At 43.3% G+C, this 20,370-nt stretch overlaps 1 protein-coding gene across 1 annotated transcript in view; it reads right to left on the bottom strand.

Moving 5' to 3' along the window:
* The window catches only part of RREB1 (ras responsive element binding protein 1), a gene marked incomplete at its 3' end in the record, with an annotated part of 103,057 nt that overhangs the window by 44,183 nt on the left and 38,504 nt on the right, over nucleotides 1-20,370 (bottom strand). Inside the window, exons 3-4 of the mRNA XM_027715771.2 lie at nucleotides 1,951-2,070; nucleotides 428-630 (exon numbers count right to left, since the gene is read on the bottom strand). Of these exons, the coding sequence (XP_027571572.2) occupies nucleotides 428-630; nucleotides 1,951-2,070 (323 nt within the window). The remainder of the gene's footprint in view (nucleotides 1-427; nucleotides 631-1,950; nucleotides 2,071-20,370) is intronic.

The following is a 20,370-nucleotide window of genomic DNA, read 5'->3' as shown; positions in this document are numbered from 1 at the left end:
GCCTCCTGGCAGACTGCTCTGCTCTTCTCTGAGGTCATTCTTTTCTCCTAGTTTCATGAACTGAGCTGGTCCCCCAACAGGTTATGCAAATGAAAGAGCCTGGAGAAAGGATACAGTGGGACTGAAATGGCAATTCTTAGGTGACTCTGTTACTGCTAGGGGCATCTGCTAGACCAGCATGACACTGGAGCTCGTGTTCAATTTTTTAGGTGTGAATCCAAGCAAGTGGACCCCTCTGATTATCAGTTTTCTAAGTTATGTTCTAGAGAGATACCAGAAAACATACACAGAGAAACAATGGCAGAGGCAAGAAAGATCAACTGAGGGAAAAAAAGGCAAAATAATCAAAGAAACGTAATTACATCTTATCATTTCCCATGCAGCTGCTTGTCTCCCCTTCGCCCTCCCTGCATTTGGGTTTACACACCTGGTTCCTCCTGCCAATTCGATTTGGTGCAGGAGACTTTGAGGGAGATTTGACATTTTGAGAGTTCCCGCCGTTTTCAGCAATCTTCCCCACATTCATCACTGCTGACATCATGGCGTCAATGGAGGACAAGTCTGCTCCGTCCAAACTGTTTGGTGAACTTGGGGATACCTTGTAGGTGTTTAAGCTTTCCAGCTGCTTCTCTGGAATTACAAACAAAAGCAAACATTAGTTCTTAGGTCATCTTGAAAAAAACCCCTAACTCATAGTATTTTCAGCTGTCTGTAACTCACATCACACTCTGCTGAATCATCATAGATCACAGGCAGCAGCCCATAATAACTGGAGTTCTTACAACAGGACAAGTTTCTCATATTAGAACACACAAGACAAGGGGTACATTTCTTCTCACAGGACATTCACATTACTTAATTTTCAACCTTAATTCTCTATGGAGCTTATAGTGATTTACTTCACAGTCTCTTGCTGTAAAATGGTATCATTTGTGGTACCCTGTGATCACCATGAACTAGTAGAGCAGTACTGATGAATGCATGCTCTGGCAAGCACAATCATTCAAGCAAGCACGTGCTTTGAGCAAAACTGCACAATTAAGGCATCAGTAAGTGTGTAGCATAGTTTAAGCCAGCTCTGTATATGGAATAAGATAACTTAGCAAAAATCCAACCAAAACAAAACCCCATATGCCTCCAGTAGCCTCTTTACTGCCACAGCTGGCATCTATGTAATTTTTTTTTTCTCTTTTGGTCTACCAAGCCATACAAGTCATGGAGCATATGTGTTACATCCATGACTAATGTCACAGCTAAAGCTGTTGAGATTCAGACTAGTCCATCACATACTGTATGTAGCATGGATGCTCCTATCTCAGATACCAAATTCAAAACACACCTAAAATGTCATCTCTGCTTTCTCAAAGTACAGATGTGTCAAACACACAGGCAAGGCCTTTCACTTTGCTCTTTAAGAATTTGAAAAGGAAAATGCTTCAAATTAAACAATCCTTTTCCTAAAAAGAAAACCTACTGCAAACCTACTGCTCTGTCACCTCTGGTGGAAAGCACAGAATTTTAATGTGTGTTGTGAGAAAGTCACTGTAACAGAAGAGTATGTGAAGGTGAACAAGGAGGAACACGTTTGTCTGTGAACATTTGATCTCTGCATAATACTGTCTTTGGAACATAAGTTTGAGGATTATAAACAGGTGGTTTTTCTGAGGCTAAGTTATGTGGTGCCAAGTTACTGGGAGCCAAGAAAATCTTAGTTTGGAAGCCTGCAGTGGTAGTCAAGTATTTATGCGCCCATGCTTCTGTTCAATCTATTTTATACTTTTCAGACAGATAAAAGTTAGGGATGGAGAAAGAAACATATGCACCAGCGCTTCTGCTCAATGTATCTTATACTCTTCACACAGGTAAGGTGTATGGATGGGTAAGAAATGTTTCCACATTCTTAATCAATGCCCTAATTTACAGAGCCAAAGAGCTAGTAGAACCAGTTACCTTCATCTTTATCCCCCGACTGACTGTGGCTCTCTTCTTGGTTGCTGGTCTCCTCACTTAGTGTAGTACGTGTAGTAGCGTCTGGCTCTTCAGCCTCTTCTTCAGCAGCACCCTCTAGCACTATGTGAGGGAGAAGGGAAAAAAAGAAAAGGCATAAGTTTTTCTGGATGCCATTTTAGCAAAATAAGACTACAGCCCTCTAGTTTGAGGGCTCCCCTGACTGGCACATAGACCCAGTGACAGAAGCGTGTAAACAGTTCCAGCACAGCCAAGCACCCACTCCAGGCATTGAGCTGGGAGATGCTGTTGCTTCTGCCAGTGGCAAAACCTGGGCAAACAAAGAAAGGAAACCCTTACCAGCTTTGTCCCCGGTATTCAAAAAAAGGAGGAGGAGGAGAAAGTAAGCTAACATGTCATTGACAGTAGTGACATTTGATTAAGAAGTTGGAAGAATAGTCTGCAGCTAGAGAATTTAAGTAATTCAATTTCATATGTGCACTGCTCCCCTCTTCTCTTCTTGGAAGATTAACCTTTACTCCAATACATGAATTTACTGTGACCACCTACTTCCTTCTAGCAGTGGTGACATGACTACTGAGGTTTCTCGGACCATTTCGCACATTCTTCACAGCCACTGCCCAAGGTTTCCAGATGAGTTGAAGACATAAGCAACCACTGTATGCACCAACCGAATTCCTCCGCATCCCTTTCTGAAACCACAAACTTATCATGCTATCGTTGGGGTTTCAGGAAGGATACCTGTTCTGACTAGAGAATGACAGGGCAGTAAAACATCACTTTTAGAGGTGATGGGGGACAACCAACACATAAGAATCAGATGAGTTCTCTGCCCATGGCATTCATGGCTATAGCCTCTGGAAAAGGTTATTTGTAATATTGAAAACTACTGGCACATTTTTAATGGAGAAATACACCTTTTAAACCTTACAAGTAAAATATCTATTTCATTATGAAAGGAAATACTCTGTGGACATTTCATCATCTCAGATTTACAAATCACATCCAGTAACCTTAATGCAAGTTTTCCTTTTATCAGAGAGCGGAGACAATTGCCTTCAAATCACGGTTAACTCAACAGGGTTTCTTCCTTTAAAAAAAAGACATTCTCAAGGATGTCATGCAAATCAGTCACACGACACATCTTCAAATGCTGTTTGGATAGCATTTGAAAACAATAAATTACTACATTATCCCAACTACTAACATTTTAAGAGCACCCAAGAAGAGACAGACAAAAAGAAAGGGCCACCTTGTGTCAAGTAGTTCCTCATTTCATACCATGCCAGACAAAGCAATGGATTTAACCTTCCCACATTTAGCTGCCAACCTTCTTAGTAGCAGCACACAGATGATCTGACATAGCAAGCCAGTGCGGTCTAGAGACAAAACCTAGGACCTGACTAAGCCAAGCATTTAAGGCTCAGGATAACATCAACCTCTTAACAAACACTGCTTTCAATTTGCATCTTCAAAAACAGACAAAACATTATTCTGAACAACTCAAGGTGGTTTTTCCCTAATAGTTTTTGAACTTTTCTGTTAAGGAAATACTAATGTCCCTCTGACACAGGGATTTCCTGCTCCAAGGTGAGGCCAAGCACCCATTCTTCTGTATTTTCTCCAGTAATTATGGGAGCCATTTATTTGTCTTTGTTTTGTTTGTCCTTAACTGTTGTAACTTTACTGTTATTTTGTTTGTTTTTTAAAAAAAAGTCCACCTCATTCAAGAGCAACACAGTAATTTCCCCCCCCCCCTTTTTGTAACCACTTATGTGGTAGCTGACTTAACTTTGAATAGAATAAACATCAGAACTGTTTTTGAGACTGGTCTAAATCTAAACTTGCTTGCTCTATCTGCTTAGCACCACCAAAAATAAGGATCAGTTTAAATAATTTGGAGAGATTTCTGTTAAAACAAATAAGTGCTTTAGTCCTCAAAAAAACCCCAAACAAACAAAACAACTTTTCCTTCCAAAATACACATATTCATTCCTCTTTCAGTTAATATCTAGGACATTAATGTCACCGCTGATACATCCTGGAAAAAAATCTGTTGTGTAACTGCGAAGATTCCCTTGTTTGCCAAGGTAGCTTTTAGATAGCTGAGTAGCTTCCCAGAGAACTAGAGTCAGAATTCCTGGTGTTGCTTTCACCAACACTGAAAATGGGAAATGCTCAGAGAGAGCCTGCAGAAGAGGAAGGCATACATGCACATTAAAAAAACCTATCTACTGGTTTAGAAAAACCTGCCAGCTTGCTCTCTGTTCCTTTTTCAGGAGGAAAACTATGGATTATACTACTACAGCATTTTATAATTTCTATGAACCAATGGTTATTTTATTTCTGAATCTAAATATCTTCCTGCTAAGGCAAACCAACATATGAAGTCACAGATCTTGTTTTTAAAACTGTTTTCTGCACCTTAAAAAAATGTTGAAAGCAGTGTAAATATTGAAACTGAACTGTTGTTGCACATTTTTATTTACTTATGTATTTTCCACTCTCTTGGATGTGGCAAAAATGCACCACCGAAACAAAGATAACTGCATGAGCAGCACACACCAATTTCAGAAGCATGACTTTCTATTTGCAATAGGATATAGAAACAATAAGAATACTGGGCCAAATCACTCCTTCCTGTGGGAAAACCCATGGCAGAGAGCCTTTAGGCAGGAACATACTGAGAGATTTCGCTTGCAGCCTTGTTTTTTTTTTGGTTTGGGTTCCCCCCCCCCTTTAAAAAAATGCATCACTGAGCATGGGGAAGTGTTGGGGTTTTTTTCCACAGCATCTATGAAAATTGGAATCAGATAGGCAGCAACCAGCATGGATGCCCTATGTGATACTGACTTTAGGACTGTAAACCTTCCCAGCTCACACCACATGTCCCTGCTTGGAGGTTGTGATTGGAGGCTCCTTCCTCCCTCTCCCCAAAAGAAAACAAAGACCTCCAGGAAAAAGGACAAACAGGAAATAAGCTGGCAAACAGTACAGCCTCAGGTTGCATTCAACACTGGACCAAAGCCTCTAGGAAACAGGGAAGTGGTCACAGGCATTCAAGTCATCTTCTACTTTGAAGAAACCCCCCAGTGCCACATTCATCCTCTGTGAAAAGGAGAAAAAGAAGAGACCGAGCAACTAAGCAAGAGCGCTAACACATGGTAGTGGGGACAGGACCAAACAAAAAATGCAGCAGCCCTCTTTGCACAGCCACACCGAGAGACTGGTCTCTTCTGCAGGAACATATTCCCTCCACTTGTTGATGTTGTTGAAAACACAAAACTGGGGCAACTTCTACTCCACAGGGGGGCCTTTAGTTCCTGCTTCTGACAGAGGCCCACCTCTGATGCCCCACACAACCAGCTAATGGGAGAGTCACTGAGAAAGCAGAGCTTAAAAAAAAAAAAAAAAAAGAAAAAACTTGTTGCTTCCCATTCAGTCTGTACAGGAAGACACTTGCTAGACCTATTTCCTCCTTTGGGATAAAGTGTGACTCCAATGTATGTTAAAGCTGAGCCCATCAACAGTTACTTCCCCCCCTTCGCTTATGTGTGTTTATTTGTATTTGTTTGTTTGTTTGTTTGAAGACCACTCCAAAGAGTTACAGCTGCTTCTCCTTCTGGTGAAGAGCATCACAGATGAAGTGGAAAGAAGAACACAGGCTACAGGATAAGGAAGAAAAAAGGAGAAGAAATGGTGAGTCTTCAGAGTCACAGTCACTTGATTTGCCATTGAGAGGCAGCTACACAAGCACAGAGCAGCATGTCCTAGCCCCTGGGAGCTGGTACAAGTCTCTGCTCCAGATTGCTCCACTGTCTTTGCACATGAGCTCTCCCTTTAGAATAGATAGGAAGAAATGCACAACACAGGCAAGAAGGGGAAAAACCTGGTATGTAACACAAAGCTGCTCATTGTTCTGCCTTCCGAAAAAAATCCACATTAACGTTAAAGTAGAAACCATGCACTAATTGGGCCAGGGAAAGATTAACACTCTCGGCCAAATACTTTTATTGGTTTCACTAAACATGCCGTAGTACTCTTTCAGAACACGGTGGGGGAGGAGAAACAGGGAAAAGAAATGACAGGTTTAGGAATGCACACCCCCACACACATGCATTTCAAACCACTTTTTCCCATGAGGCCCAAACAGGAATCCTGAGCCTTCTTCATCATTTCCATCTTTGCAACACTATTAGCTTAGTCAAGGCTTTCCCACTGTTTTTTTTTTTCTAAGTAGCAGGAAAAAAACCCAAGGATCATTTAAATGAAGGCCAGACCTGCTAGTATACAAATTTAGACAAGAACAGAACTTCAAAGAGGTATATCACATTTGAATAAACAAAGTTTATCATTTACCGTTTACCCTTGAGATTATAATACCTAAGAATCACTACACCACACTACAAACTGTTTCTGATGCACTGGTCTCCTGCTAAGCTTCTACACAGAAGAGCAAATTTTGCTCCCAGAGCACATGGCAACAATCCCAAGCACAAATGGTTGCTCCCACCCCAAAAGAGATGTGCACTATCACCCGCACTACTTTTCGAACACGATTTTGCATCAAAGCTGGCAGGAAGGAAAGAGGGTGAAAAGAGGGTGAAAAGCCATTGTCTGGGAAGAAAAAAAGATTAACGCTATTCAAGGCACTGCCTCAAGGCAAAGGAAAACCAAACTCTGCCTTTGCTACTGAAGTATTGGTGCTGACTGGGCACCCCAGCGGTAGAGAATTTACTGAGAGCATCGCCTCACTGTGACCACTGCTGGAGTGCCACTACAGAGCAGCCTAGAGGGAAAGGAACACAAGCAGAGAAACACAGTGGCATGGAAGTATCTAGTGGCTGCTCTTTCATTTACCATCAGCTAAAAAACTAAGAATGTTACCCCAAAGGTTTTAAACTTGTACCTGTAAGTAGCATTTTCCTCTAGGGTGAAACAAAACCAACCAAACCCCTAAAAGACAACAACCAAAAGGAGTAACATCTCTTGAAGGGTACTCTCTGAGTACCAAAAGATGGACTGGTCCTCTTTCTATGAACTATCTGACTATTAGCGATACAATTGTTTTACATGTGTTAGTGCACACTCCTAAAATAACCCCATGAGTCTACAACATCCATTATGCCTTTTCTTACCTAACTTGTATACAGACAGATACACCCAGACATGGAATAAACATAGCCATGCCTTAAAACTGAGCTAGGGACCACCTTCTGGTGTGGGAACGAGGCAGAGGAAGAAGCACCAAACAAGAACAAGGTGACCCCCGTATTCCAGATTATTTTGTATTCTCCTGTGACAAGACCTAACAGTTAGGTTAAATTTTAAATACTCAAACATATTTACTCCTCCTGTTTTATCTTCTTGCAAGCATGATGTGATACACGTGTGCATTTGCTTTTTATGTAGCTTTTGAAAATCACTTTCTGGTGACTTATGGACCAGTAGTGCTCCTCAGGATTTTGGCTCAGATGACCAAAACCTTCTCTCCATCAAGCACATCAGAATTTTAACTTAGCTAATGCCTGAAGTGAATGACAACTCTGAATCACCAGGATACTCTGGTATTACATTGATGCAATGCACTGAAAACAAGGAAGCTGTACTAATATAGCAGTGAGACACTGCACGGCAAAACAGGGATGAAAGTCGCCCATACAGTCCAACTAGTTCACAGCAATGCATGGAGGTACAACGCAGCCTTAATATAAAATGCATTCATGCCTATCTTCTTGGCCCTGCACTCCATTTGCTAACTTGAACAGGGAACCCACATCTGCCCCTTTTGCAAGTGCTGAGTGCTGTGGGAACAGCCCTCATGTGGGAGCTTGTGGTTTTGCTAGGCTAGAAAAGAGAACCAAGGCACAAGCTGCTTGGTGGCACCGAGACCGAAAGTAAAACCCGATGGACCCCTGGCTCCCAACAGGAAAGCACAGCACATTTGGTAAGCACCTCAGAGGGTTTGATCCAAGCCTGCACCAAGTTCCCGACCAGCGCTGCCATTTTCAGGGATGGCAGCACCACACAAAATGCACAGCAATAACTGCAATAACTTGTGGCTGTATTTAGGATCAACAGTTGTTGATGAATTTTGAGACTTTTCTAACACCTTAGCACTTCTTCCCCCTGACCAAAGACATATCTATGAGCTGTTCCTCATCTTCACTGTCCATATCAGCTTGTTGGTGAGCACCTGGCCCTCCAGAAGTCTTTGTCACCACACTGCAGTCACTTTCAAGAGTTTGTTCAAGCAAAAAGGATACTGAAATTTGAAGACAGCTTAACAAACCTGGGACCACAAGCACCACTTTTAGGCACAAAAATAAAGTCAGGGCAACATCAGAGTAAAACAAGTGGCTGTCAGCAGACATCCCTCCACTCCTTCCCACATAGACAACTGCAAACACCACTCCATTCTCATCCCTGCCTGCCTGCACAGCTGTCAGGATGCCAGTGGGAAGGGAGCCTGGCTTCCCTCAGTCACTGGGAACCACAGCGATGCAGGGGGAACACGGAACAAGGCACGCCTTGGGCTTTACCCAGCCCATCCCCTCCCCTGCGCCCTCCCCACTGGCTGAGGAGGGACACAAAAGCAATACTGTCTGTCCTTATAAGCTCTGCTTTGCATGTGTTCGGGGAGTGGGGACAGCTGTGCGGACGGCTCGCAGAGTTCCAGGAAGTCGATGTGTTTCTTGGCTTTAACTCCAGTTTATTTGCCTTAGATGAAGTGGCGACCCGAGAAAGTCCCTTCAAGTCTCTCCTGGGCTGGCACTGGCTGCAGCAGGGCAGCACTCCTTGGGAAACGGCCCGGGGTCTCTCCCCACATCAATTAGCCTTCCCCACTCCAGTTACTGCATCTCTCCCTTGCGTCAGGGCTGGCTCACATCCTACTGGGCAAGGGGATGGCCTTGGGACATAGTGTGGGAGAGGGTGGGAGTCCAGAGCACAGTCAGAGACTGAAGGGAGTGGGCCCTGAATGCACTTTCCCTCAGCAGGCAGGATGGAGGTATCTTGCAAAAGCAGGAACAGGTCAGGCAGGTGGTGTCACACTGCCTGCCAAAACCACCACTGCCCACACGGCCCCGAAGGAGCTGAGGACAGGGCAAGAGAACCGAGGGGCAGGGGGAAGCTAAAATGAGGACCAGTGGGCAACCCCATCACACGTGTCTCCCTGCCAAACAGGCCAAGGAAGGGAAGATGCACCTGCCGGAGGGGAGCCCCAGCAATCCTGGGGCAGCACGGCCTCAGGGTACAAAACCTCATCTGCTGCTGCCGCCACCTGAGACAAGCAAGAGGGGATGAGGGATGCAAAATGAGGAAACAATCAAAATGTAACCTTGTGGGTTTGTTGCTTGGGTTTTGTTGGGTTTTATGTTTGTTTTTTTTTCATTTTTCCTTTGTCCTGACAAACCCTGTTAATTTAAATCCCTGGAGGGGAGCGAAGGGGGAGCTATAGTTTGATGTCCCATCACTTACATTGCTAAGCAAGCACTGTGCTGAGAGAATGAGAAACTTGTCCAAGAGCACAAGGGGTGAACTAGATGCATTGCATTAGGGAGAGCCAGATGGAAAACATTTCTGAGTAACAGAGAAGAAAAGCAACCTCCTCTTCAAACAGTCCAAGTTCCAGCACCCCTCGGCTCTGACTAAGGAGAGGCTGCAGGCACGCAGGGCAGGCAAAGCAGGACACTGGGCTCAGCTGGGTAGCTGTGACGGAGATGCTGACATCCCCAACAATATATGGACAGTCTAAACCACGGGATATCTTGTCCTTTTAAGGTGGGCCAAGAGCAAGCATCTGTGCAGCAGCAGCAGCACAGCCCCAGCCTGCCATCAATAGCCCCTGGTGCCACTGAACAAACAGGGGCTCCTGTGCCATACCAACTGGCTGTGCAGATGCCCGGGCACCCACCCCCAGAGGAGACAAACTGTCCGGTTGTTCCTCTGAGCATCATCACGGAAACGAGAAGGCACATTAGTAACAAGAGGAAGAAAAGCCACGAAACCATGCGGCCAGGGCTGCTCCCTGGCAATTGGTGCCTGCAGCTGTTGGGGAGGGAGAGGGGGAGGAGGGAGGGCCAGTCCCCATCCCAGTCTCTGTCCCTCATCCTGACAGCCAACAGCTCAGCCAAGGGCAGCATCGGACTCAGGACTTGAGGTGAAGGTTTAAAGCAAGTCTCTGGAGGAAGAAACAAACATATATTTCACCCCCTCACACTTGCTCTTCACATGTAGCCAGAGTTGCATGTGCGCAGGACGGGTTCAACAGGGATTAGAGAGGCAGGATGAATCATGCTGAGGAAGATACAGAAAATGTCCTGTGCTAGTGCCATGCTTCTTGCGCAGTGCTCTGGTTGCAATCCTCTTCCTCCAAGATGAGGATTTAAAGAGAGCTTCATAAAAGGGATTGAATGCACAGGTAATTTTACAAAAAACATTCTGCAAACAGGGTAAGCTAAACTATGAAAAGACTCCTTTTGGAGTAGCTATGTCCCACATGGTATTTCAATGCTGTAAGTGCATCCATATGCTAGCAAACATCCTTACACAAGCAAGCCCAAGAAGAGAGCATCAGTTCACTTACTGCAGAGTCCCCAACTCATCCTTTACAGTCCAACCACACTGTCTTCGCAGGAGATGCCAGCACACTCTCTGCTTGGAGCACCATACCAGGTAGCATGTCAAAACATTTTACACCTCATGAGATAACACAGTAAAATGAGAAAAGAAAAAGTAGAAATTACAGGGATTCAACCCCATTTCCTTGTGGTAGCATTGTTAACCATCATGATTTTATCACGAGCTTGTAAAATCTGATGCTGCTATATTACTGCACAACAATCTCAACATTTTTAAGTCAAAATTCTAGTTTTATGGGTTGCGGAAGAAGGACAGAGACATTACGTGCTCAGCTCAGCAGAATACAAAAAGTAAACTGAAGTGAACACATTAATTTTAAAGCCTCAAGCTTTCAAGGATAATCGTGATCTCAGGTGCTCAACCTGTAATTTCTTAACACGTGGGGACAGCAACACAGAGTGCCCCTTCTCTACACAGCACATTTTTTATTCTGGAAAATATACCTTCCAAAACTTAATTGGCTTTTTTAAAGAGAGAAAAGAATCGCAACATCTCAGCATGTTTTTAACATTTTACTTAAAAGCCAACATAGCTGCATTTTAATGCTACTTAAAGATGGGAACCTCCACCAAATTACCAAACTCATTTTAAGCAGAAAGAGATTCAACATGAAACTATTTTGAAGAGAGAATGATTCAAGAGTTTGTGGCTCTTCTCACTGCTCTTTTCCAGGGAGCATAACTTGCTGACAGGATTAACTACTGCCAGGCTCACGAAGCTGGGAGACAGCTGCCACATGGCAGCCATTTATTACAAAGCTCCACTCCTCTAAAGTTAGGAAAGAGGCAGACTGTTTCATCTGTGTTATCAGCAGGGTTCCTCTGCCCCACAGGCTTTAGTGACTAGGCTTTTTCTAAACAAACACCTCCTTTTCTCCCCCACCTTGTTAACATCATTATCTTCCTGTCTTCTGTTTCTGGTCAGCACAGGAACTATTTCCCCTATCACATTCTCCAAGCGACAACAAAAAAAATATATAATCAAGATAATTTAAAAAGTTTAGAAACGTACATCATATTCCTACCTCCCCCACATCCCCAAAATAGGTTTTTAAATTAGGAGGTTTTAGCTTGAAATTTTCAGAAGCGAAACCACATGCCATAGGGAGGAGAGAGGTGTGCTGAAGCAAAGGGACTCAGAAGCATGCTGAACAGTCCATGCTCTCCCATCTACCCTGGGAAGCACTTGTAATGTCAGCCTCCGACTGCAGTATCCCAAGCGGCTACACAGCTTTTATATGAGCAAGACAACTAGTAGCGCTCCTTCCTAGTTTTTATCTCCACACCAGGAAAACTCTCTGGAGACCCACAAGCCAAAGTAACATCTGTCCTGCACTGTACAATGCACAAAGAGTTCTCAGGTCAACCACCTCCTACAGTCTGCTAAGGACCAGAAACAGATACATACCATCTACATAATCTCTACGAGATATTGAGCATAGACAACCATCAGTTGCCATTCTCCTGCCATTATTGTGAACCAGAGTTAAAAGATACAAACTAGCTTTTTTAATTTTATGTGGAGTTGTTTTAGATATATATTTGCCACAGATGCTACAGTGCCACAGATTGCTCAAATTGAGGTTTATTGCTTCCTCTAGGTGAAGGAGAAACCCAGCCTTCAGAAAAACATCTCTCTCCCACCACTGTGAACAAGTTGCCACAGTTTTGTGAGCACACCCACTGGCTTATAGCAGCTGGGCCAATAGCCTTTGGGGTTGTTTGCAGAGCTCTAAATTCTGAAATACAAAGTTTCTTTCTTGGTTTAGTTAAGTAAATTAATTACAGCAATAGACAGTGCTGGCAAGCCTCTCCAAGTTGAGATCCGCACAGGAAAGCCACTAAGAAAATTTTAAACAGCAGTGCTACCTGCCAATGGCACTCTTCAGCAGAGATTGCTTTCTATTCTGAAGTACACACAGGGAAACTAACCTGGGGGAGGTGCTTCCAGCACACTGACAAAGTGAAACAGCATCTGTTAATTTTCATAGACTGCAACACGCATGCAAAAAAAGGGCACAGGGATCCTGTTCAACAATTTCTTATGGTATTCAGAAGTCCCTCAGCTTTGTCAGAGAGTACAAGAAGCCTTCTCAGAAACAATATATCTCTATCTGAAAAAAATATGTATTTTCAAAACGAGAACTGCATAGTCACACACACACACACACACACACACACACACACACACACACACACACACACAAGTCCCCCTTCATCCACAACCATATCCAGCTGCTAACCTTCCTTGCAGTATAGCCTTTGCTCTGGGACTTTAAAGGCCTAGCAGGCATATCTAAAGGATTTTACAAAGTACACTGGCCTGGCCTTGTAAAAGCTCATGAGGAATCCACGGAGGTCATCGTGCAGCTTAGACAGTCTGCAAACAGCATAATCCACGTGCTGGTGAGGTAAGGAATGACCAGAGTCGGGGGGATAGGCCTGAAGACTTCTGCAGTGACTGTTTCCTCCAACAATGCTGTAAACCCTGGAGGAAATGCCTGCTGATCTTCAAAGCCCTTCAGTAGGAACAGCCTGAAGTTTCCTGAACATGAGCATTCTGGTTGCAAGGCCACAATCCTCTTACATGTACAGAGAAAAATATAAAAACAAAGGAAACAAAAAAATTTAAAATCCACTAAGGTTAATAACTGCAAATAACCAACGAGACTGACCCTCTACTTTGCAACGAGCTGTCGGATCCATCCAGCAATGTTTTGATGCTCCTCGGCACAACAGCCACACGGATCAAGCAGCAGCTTACAATCTCTGCAGCTTTCCTTTTTCTATTCCAGGCAGTCCTCCACACGTGTAGACTCCTGGACCGCAATACTCAGTTGTTCGGACTACGAGGGGATGCTACAGCCTGTAGCTGCACAAGGTGTCCACCGTAACTATCTCAAGGCCACTGCTGTGTGCTGCACTGCCAGCAGAATTTTAGGTACAGCCTTCAGTAGCCTGACGGGTTTCACAGGCGACCATGAGTAAAGGGGAGTCTGGACACCTGCACACTGCAAAGAATTGCAGGAAGTTTATTTCAGGAACGCTGGGAAAAAAAAAAAAAAAACAGACAAAATTGTGAACAGGTTTCTTCAGCAAGTTTCAAGTTGCTATTCCTCCAGCCAAAAACGTCTGCTGCTAGTCCAAAACCACCCTCTTCTTCCAAAAAACCAATTCCACTGCTAGTGCTTCACACATTGCCATCAAGCAGATGACACAGACAATTCTTGAAACAATTCACATATGAAAAGGTAAATTCATTTCCTTCTGCTGACTCCCATATATTGACAGATAATAAACCAAAATATTAGCGTGAAACAAATTAGTATGATCTATGCATAGGTCCAACCCAGTTCTGGGTAAAGTAGTAGTTGCAAGTAGAGAAAAATGAATGATGACAACAAAAAAGTTGATCAAGTGGCCTGTGTGCCCACTTGCATCCACCTCAATTTCCGCAGTAGGACAGCCAGTGGAAACTTAACTCATCACTTTCACATAGGAGCACATAGCGAAGCAACACTGAAACATCATAATCAGACCTACGATACTGAAAGTCACACTTCTTTTGAGTGATGCTTCCAAATTAACATTTTCTTGGTCATGTAAACATGCACACCGACACAGCATCATCTTTTAATTCTAAGCATGAAATCACCTTGCTTTTTTTAGTTTTAAGTCAGTACATACTATGAAAATATTTATATTTACATTGATATTGCTAAGGTCACTTAGAATCTACTCTACGACCAGAGGTGAAGTAGACCTTAAGTGTTTTAAGAGAACCACAAAGAAAAATAAATAAATCTGATATTATTCACTGATTAGGTTACAACTCTTTAAGGGAACAAACTATATTTCTACCTGAATGACAGATTCCATTCTCCAAACTTCACATAAAAATTATGTTCATTTTCATGAGCAAAAGTAAAGGAGAAAGAAAACCTCAACACCAGAACTCATGTTTTCACTCAGAAACTAAATAGCAGGAGCTGTTTTCTGCTTCCAGTTCAGACATTACTGTTTTGTAGTAAGTTTTATATGTCTCATGGAACTCAACCATTCAATATAGAAAAATAGAAGAATTCAAGAAATTGTTGGCCATCTCAACCTGTAGAGCAGACAAGCACGTATTTGAACAAGTTAAAACAAGAAACTGAGAAAGACAGAAAAAACACTAGTTAAATAAATTATTTTTTACTGTAAGATGAAAAACTTTTCTTAATCTACCCACTCATTTCACACATGGTAATGCATTACTATCATTCTACCAAAAATCAGAAACAAGTCACCACCAGATTTGTTTCACTCGTCCCATCATCTGAACTTCAAATGGAGTTTCTGCAGATTTCACCATCCCTAGTTACTGGCAACTGAAGACAGAAACTGGCCCTTTCCTCATCTCTTCGGGTCTGACACGCCACAAAGGCTATGAAGGTAGGCACTTTCATAAACAGAAGTGGCAGTACTAACATGTTCAGCATTTTCACACCAAACTTGAAATATTATTCAATACAGACTTGACAAAAAAACCCACGAAAGCTGACGAGTTCAAGGGTTTCTCAGCAAATACACTCCTCTAAGACTTCCTAAAATCTCCAAACATGGATAATTTCTGAAGTAACAAGGTCTTCAAAATAGCAGTAAGCAAGCTCCCTGAAGGGTGGGGTAATTGGGAGGGTTATCACACCTCTGGGGGAAGTCACAGGCTCTATCTTGGCAGTGTTTCATCCCTTCATATACCCAGGGGACTGATTAGTTCATGATAAGCAATTAGGCACCCTAGGGAGGACGGTTAACCGTCTTACCAAAACAAAAAGGCTGCACAAATGTAAGTCTCATTAGATTAAAGAAACACTATCTGCAGAACAGCAAATTTGTGTCTGTTCCCTTCTACTGGAACTAGCAAATACTACGTTTTGCCTACATATGGCACACATAGATCTCAGAAATCCCAAATTTGAGCACGTACTTGCTGCTAAATTGGTAACAAATGCTCTGAAGCATTTTCTTTCCCAAGACACTAATGCTGTGATGCAGGAAAAAAGGAGGAGGGACGGCAGGGAGGAATAGAGCAAATACTGATTAGAAGACTTGAGCTAGCAATCTCATTCATTTAAATTCTCTTCCTCATTGTTAAAATAGTCCCTTACCAAAGATCAGCTGCAGAAAGCAGGCCCTGGAAAGGCTATATATGGCTGAATGCTGGTTGCATTTCAGAACGAAATCCCCAGTCAATAGCAGTCCCACCATTACATGCCTGCTCCTAAAAAAAACGATCTGGGAAGCTCCTGCCCGCTGTGAGGCTCACGGTGAAGCACTTAGGTGTATCACTACCCTACCCACGTTAAACATTTATCTCTGATGAAGCAGAGGGACGAAGTCACCTTTTGCCTGCCAACTGATGTAAAAGCTCCCACACACCCCAACAGCTGTTGATGGTGCTGTTCCTGACTTACATCAGGCTCACTGTATTTCAAAGTACTCCGATGGCTTAAAATAAGAAGGAATGCTTTTTTCAATAAGACGACCCCCTGTTCTTTTCTGTCCTTTTATCTTTCCTTAACAGTTTGCCATTCAGTGATAGGAGGGAACCCCAGCTGCATAGCCTGAGCTTTTATCTTCTGCTGACCATGCAACAACACAAAGCTCAGTGCTGGATTTCCTGCTGCTCGCCGAAAGGGGCTGTTCAGCTTGTTTAAATATTACTTGCCTTGGGAGCCTTGGAGTTGTGCCCAAGCACTGTACTGTATCTTCCCAGCATCCATTTCAGCATGTACTTTAAAGGTCTTTAGGTTCCATGTACTATTCTCTCTCTCACTACAGGAGAAGCCTGATGCCTCCAGGAAAAAAAGAAAACCCACCAAACTCCTCCCTCTCTCTCCATTTCCCCTATTAATCCCCATGCTTCATTCTGTTGCACAGCTAACAGAAGTCCCTCTTCAACCCAAAAGCATGCAAACATATTTAGTCCTGTAAACCAAACCAACTGCAAACAAGGTAAAAGACATTTTGGTATGAAAAGCTACAGATAGGAAGCTATCAATGCTCAGTGAGCAAGCAACCAAGAAAGCCCAGAAGCAAAAGTGGCTTGTGGTACATCAGCCTCCTGCCATACTACATTTATAAAGTCTCCACAGTGGATTTCAGAAGACAAGAATCTTAAAATATAACCTTCTCTGAATTTGCAAACTCAACATTAAGGCACTTTCCCATTCAGAGCAGTGATGAAGACAAAACATGGCTTTCACAAAACCAGAAAGGATATTCCTGCCTTTAGGAATTCTTTCAGAAGTCCTCCTTTTCACAATTACTGTGCCACCGGGAGGCTGAGTTCTGGTTACAAGGTCAGGAGGAGATAACCTTGGCCAATAGAAATGATCTGCATCAGCCCAAAGGCAGCGCCAGGCCACCCATTAAGCAGCCCAGCAGGCCTCACTGTTAACCTGTTTGCAGCTGATAACAGCTGATACGGATGGAGAAGGAGGAGATAAAAATCCAGATTCACAATCTATTTGTGAAAGTTGTGGACACAGCCGTTCAAAAAAGGAAAACTTCAGTGAATACTGACTGCAAGACTTGTCCTGTAAGAAAATGTCTCTCATATTCCACGGCAGTTGGGATGCAGAAATACATGCACCCCCACAAGCTTATGTAGAATTGCAGGAAACTCAAGGCTAGAAGTGAAAACCTGTTTTTAATCCATTCTGCTTCGCTCCAGCCCTCAGTGTACAGACTGATTTAACCTGATGTAAGCCACGGCTGTCATTCAGAAGGACAGGCTGCCAGTCCTCACTTTACCCCACAGCTCTGGCCACATGTTCTCCCTCCAGCCTTGTGCCACTCTTAGAGTTTGAACAACCACACAGTGATCCAGGATCATGGAACTCTTCTGATTTGGGATCTGAGTTTGTTTGGGTTGTTTTTTGTTTGCACTTAAAAATGTACATACACACAGTTTCATCAACAACCTTCACGCGGGGGAGCTGAGACATCGTCAAATTACACCCTCTATTTGAGTGAGGGATGAGAGACCTGAGCAAGAATGTTGTTGGTAACTCTACTCCTGCGGTGCTGCAGTACCGGGGAAAGATGAAAAGATGTAGTGGAATGAACCCACAACCGGCTCCATCTCCAGACTCCCCCCTCCTGCTCCTGCTCACTCCCTTCTCTCCAGCTCAGAGCTCATTTGCAACCCTCTGCCACAGAAAACACTCCTATTATTTAAAAGTCTACCTGAAGTTCAGTTCTCTCATTAACCTCAGTGAAAATAAGTTCACAATAAAATAAGCTACCACAATTAAAATATCTGCACTGCATTTCTCCGATGTCACCCCTGGACGAGGGGAGCAAGAGCACTCTCAGGCAACGAGTTAGTAATTTCCTGCTTACCTATCCAATTTTTCCTACATCAAGAGCTGGGTGTACCTTTTGCACAGTGCTAAGCACAAAACAAACATAACTCGAAAATATACCTCTCCCTCCCTGCCTCCCTAAGTCTTTACATGGCTGAATTAAGCATAATTTTCAACTCGTTTGTTTGTTTGTAAACATTTGTCAATGACCTTTTCCCCAGACACAAAATTTACCCCCTCCAATACCACTCATGCTTCATTAAGTCGCATCAGTAACAATGCTGAAATAGCCTGCCACCGTGTGCCACATGTACCAACCACAGCTCCAGAACCACCAGCACGTAGCTCACCTGGAGCCCTCAAGTACTTTAGAAACAATATTTACAAACCTTGGGCCCTTGGATTTAACATACAGCACAGTGGGAATGGCACACATGCTTCCACACAGGCAGCTGGCCTCCTACAGAGAGTGGTATTTATTGTAAAACGCATCACCTTAAGGGGACAGGATGGGACATAAGTAGAGAAAAGAAACCAAAGCTGCAGAGGGACAGGACTTGTTGCTTGGCTGCATGTCCTCAGGCGCTACTATCTCACATTGCTTACACCATCTGATCACTCAAAGCTAAACATGGAATGTAGGTAGCAAGTCATAACGCTGCGCAGGCCTGGAGATGTGACCCATCAGCTGTTTCTGCATTATAATTATTACACTGGGGCACAGCAGGACCAAAAGTTTGCCTGGGCAGATTTCTGAAAAGTTCTAGCTTGTTAAAAATGACAAGAAAGGCCACATGCCACTCTCAGATTTATGATTACAGTAGTCACTTTTCTGCAGGCCCGGCATTCCCTGTTTAAAATCCTCAATCTGCAAGAAAAGCATAAGGCCCAGAACTATTTCACGTTATTTGAAACAGCATTAATAAGTGAGATTTCACAAGACTGTAATCTGTCTCACCCTTCTTCATAAGACAGAAAGGAGTTTCACATGAAGATGCAGTGAAGCAGCACTTCTGAACCATCATTCTCTGAAATTCTAAGCTAGCCTTGGTCATTTTTCCTTCAGGTCACTTCTGCTCCCAGGCTTTCTCTCTCTCTCTTTTTATTTTTAAAGTTCCTGCTACTAATAAAAAAACCTGAAAACCTTATTGCAATACATTTCCTTGTATTATCATATACTCTACCAAACTGATTCTCAGAGCAATTCTGACCCTCAGCTCCCACAGGACTTCAAGTGATTGCTAACTGCTTCTTTCAGCTCTTCCTCCATTTTATTTTTGTCCTGCCATACACAGAGTACAAGTACAGGACTCAGCTTTGCAACTCTGAAGTTAAAATGCAAGTATCTTCACCGGTATAGCTGGAAAGGAACACCTCACTTTTAGGCAATTTGATTGCTTCTGTAACAGGCTCAGAACTGCTCAAAGAGTACAAGTCAGTAATGAAATTATTTAAGCCAATATATATTCAACATGTCTCACTGTCCAGGATTTGCTCTATAAGTAAACCCTAACTTATTAGGAATACAGTTTGTCAGGCAGTAACATGAATTTTAGTGCAAGAGATCAAGAGAGAAACAATAACAAAAATTGTAGGAGGACAACAAAAACTTGCAGCAGTACACAGCCACAGCATTTCTGTGATATGAACTGTAGCAGGCACTGTAAATCCAGATAGCGCAGCCCCTTTCCAAATGACTGCCTTTAGCAGACTCACAGACCAGAAGGGATGCTTTCAGGAGGTCACTTTGAGCTACCTCAACCTCAAGCTTCCTGTTTGACACCTCTCGGACTCCCCTCTGGCCTTCCACCTACCCCTTAACCAAACAAAATAAAAATCTAAGCACTTTTAGCACATTCCAGACAAAGATGTGCTCAAAGCAAAATCATTTTGAGGGCCAAACACTACAGGGATATTGCCCAAACTTCAAAGATGCCATTTTTTGCAAGAGCAGAGAGGCACGGGGATGGCAGGTGGTTAATGGGAAGATGGGCAGAAGGAAGACACCAGTAAGCTATGAACGAGTTTGTAGGTCAGAAAAGCACATTTGAGGCTAATAGACCAAAACTTCTGTTAGCACAAGAAGAGCATCCACCTCTAAGAAACCACATCCTATCTTATTCTCCCCATGCCCTCCCTGGTACCTTCTCCCTACTGTAATTCAGAACAGCAAGGCAACTGACGTCCAACCATACATTAGAAGAATTGGCTAATACAATGTCACCCAGTCCACCACATGAACAAAACCCACCAACGAATCCAGCGACTGGTTAACTGCAAATTTTTGCTTTACTGATGGTATTACACTGCCAAGGGTTCCCTTGCCTTTGCACACACACTGCCCTCTTAGAAACACCCTCTGCTCAAACCCAGATTTACAAATACGTGTACAGATATTGTACACATCT

The sequence above is a fragment of the Pipra filicauda genome, unplaced genomic scaffold (genome assembly GCF_003945595.2).
Source record: "Pipra filicauda isolate LSUMZ 115617 unplaced genomic scaffold, ASM394559v2 scaffold48_size3843733_pilon, whole genome shotgun sequence".
In the NCBI taxonomy this organism is placed as follows: Eukaryota; Metazoa; Chordata; class Aves; order Passeriformes; family Pipridae; genus Pipra; species Pipra filicauda.
The sequence above is the reverse complement of the archived record's forward strand: the minus strand, read 5'-3'. Positions and strand labels throughout refer to the sequence as shown.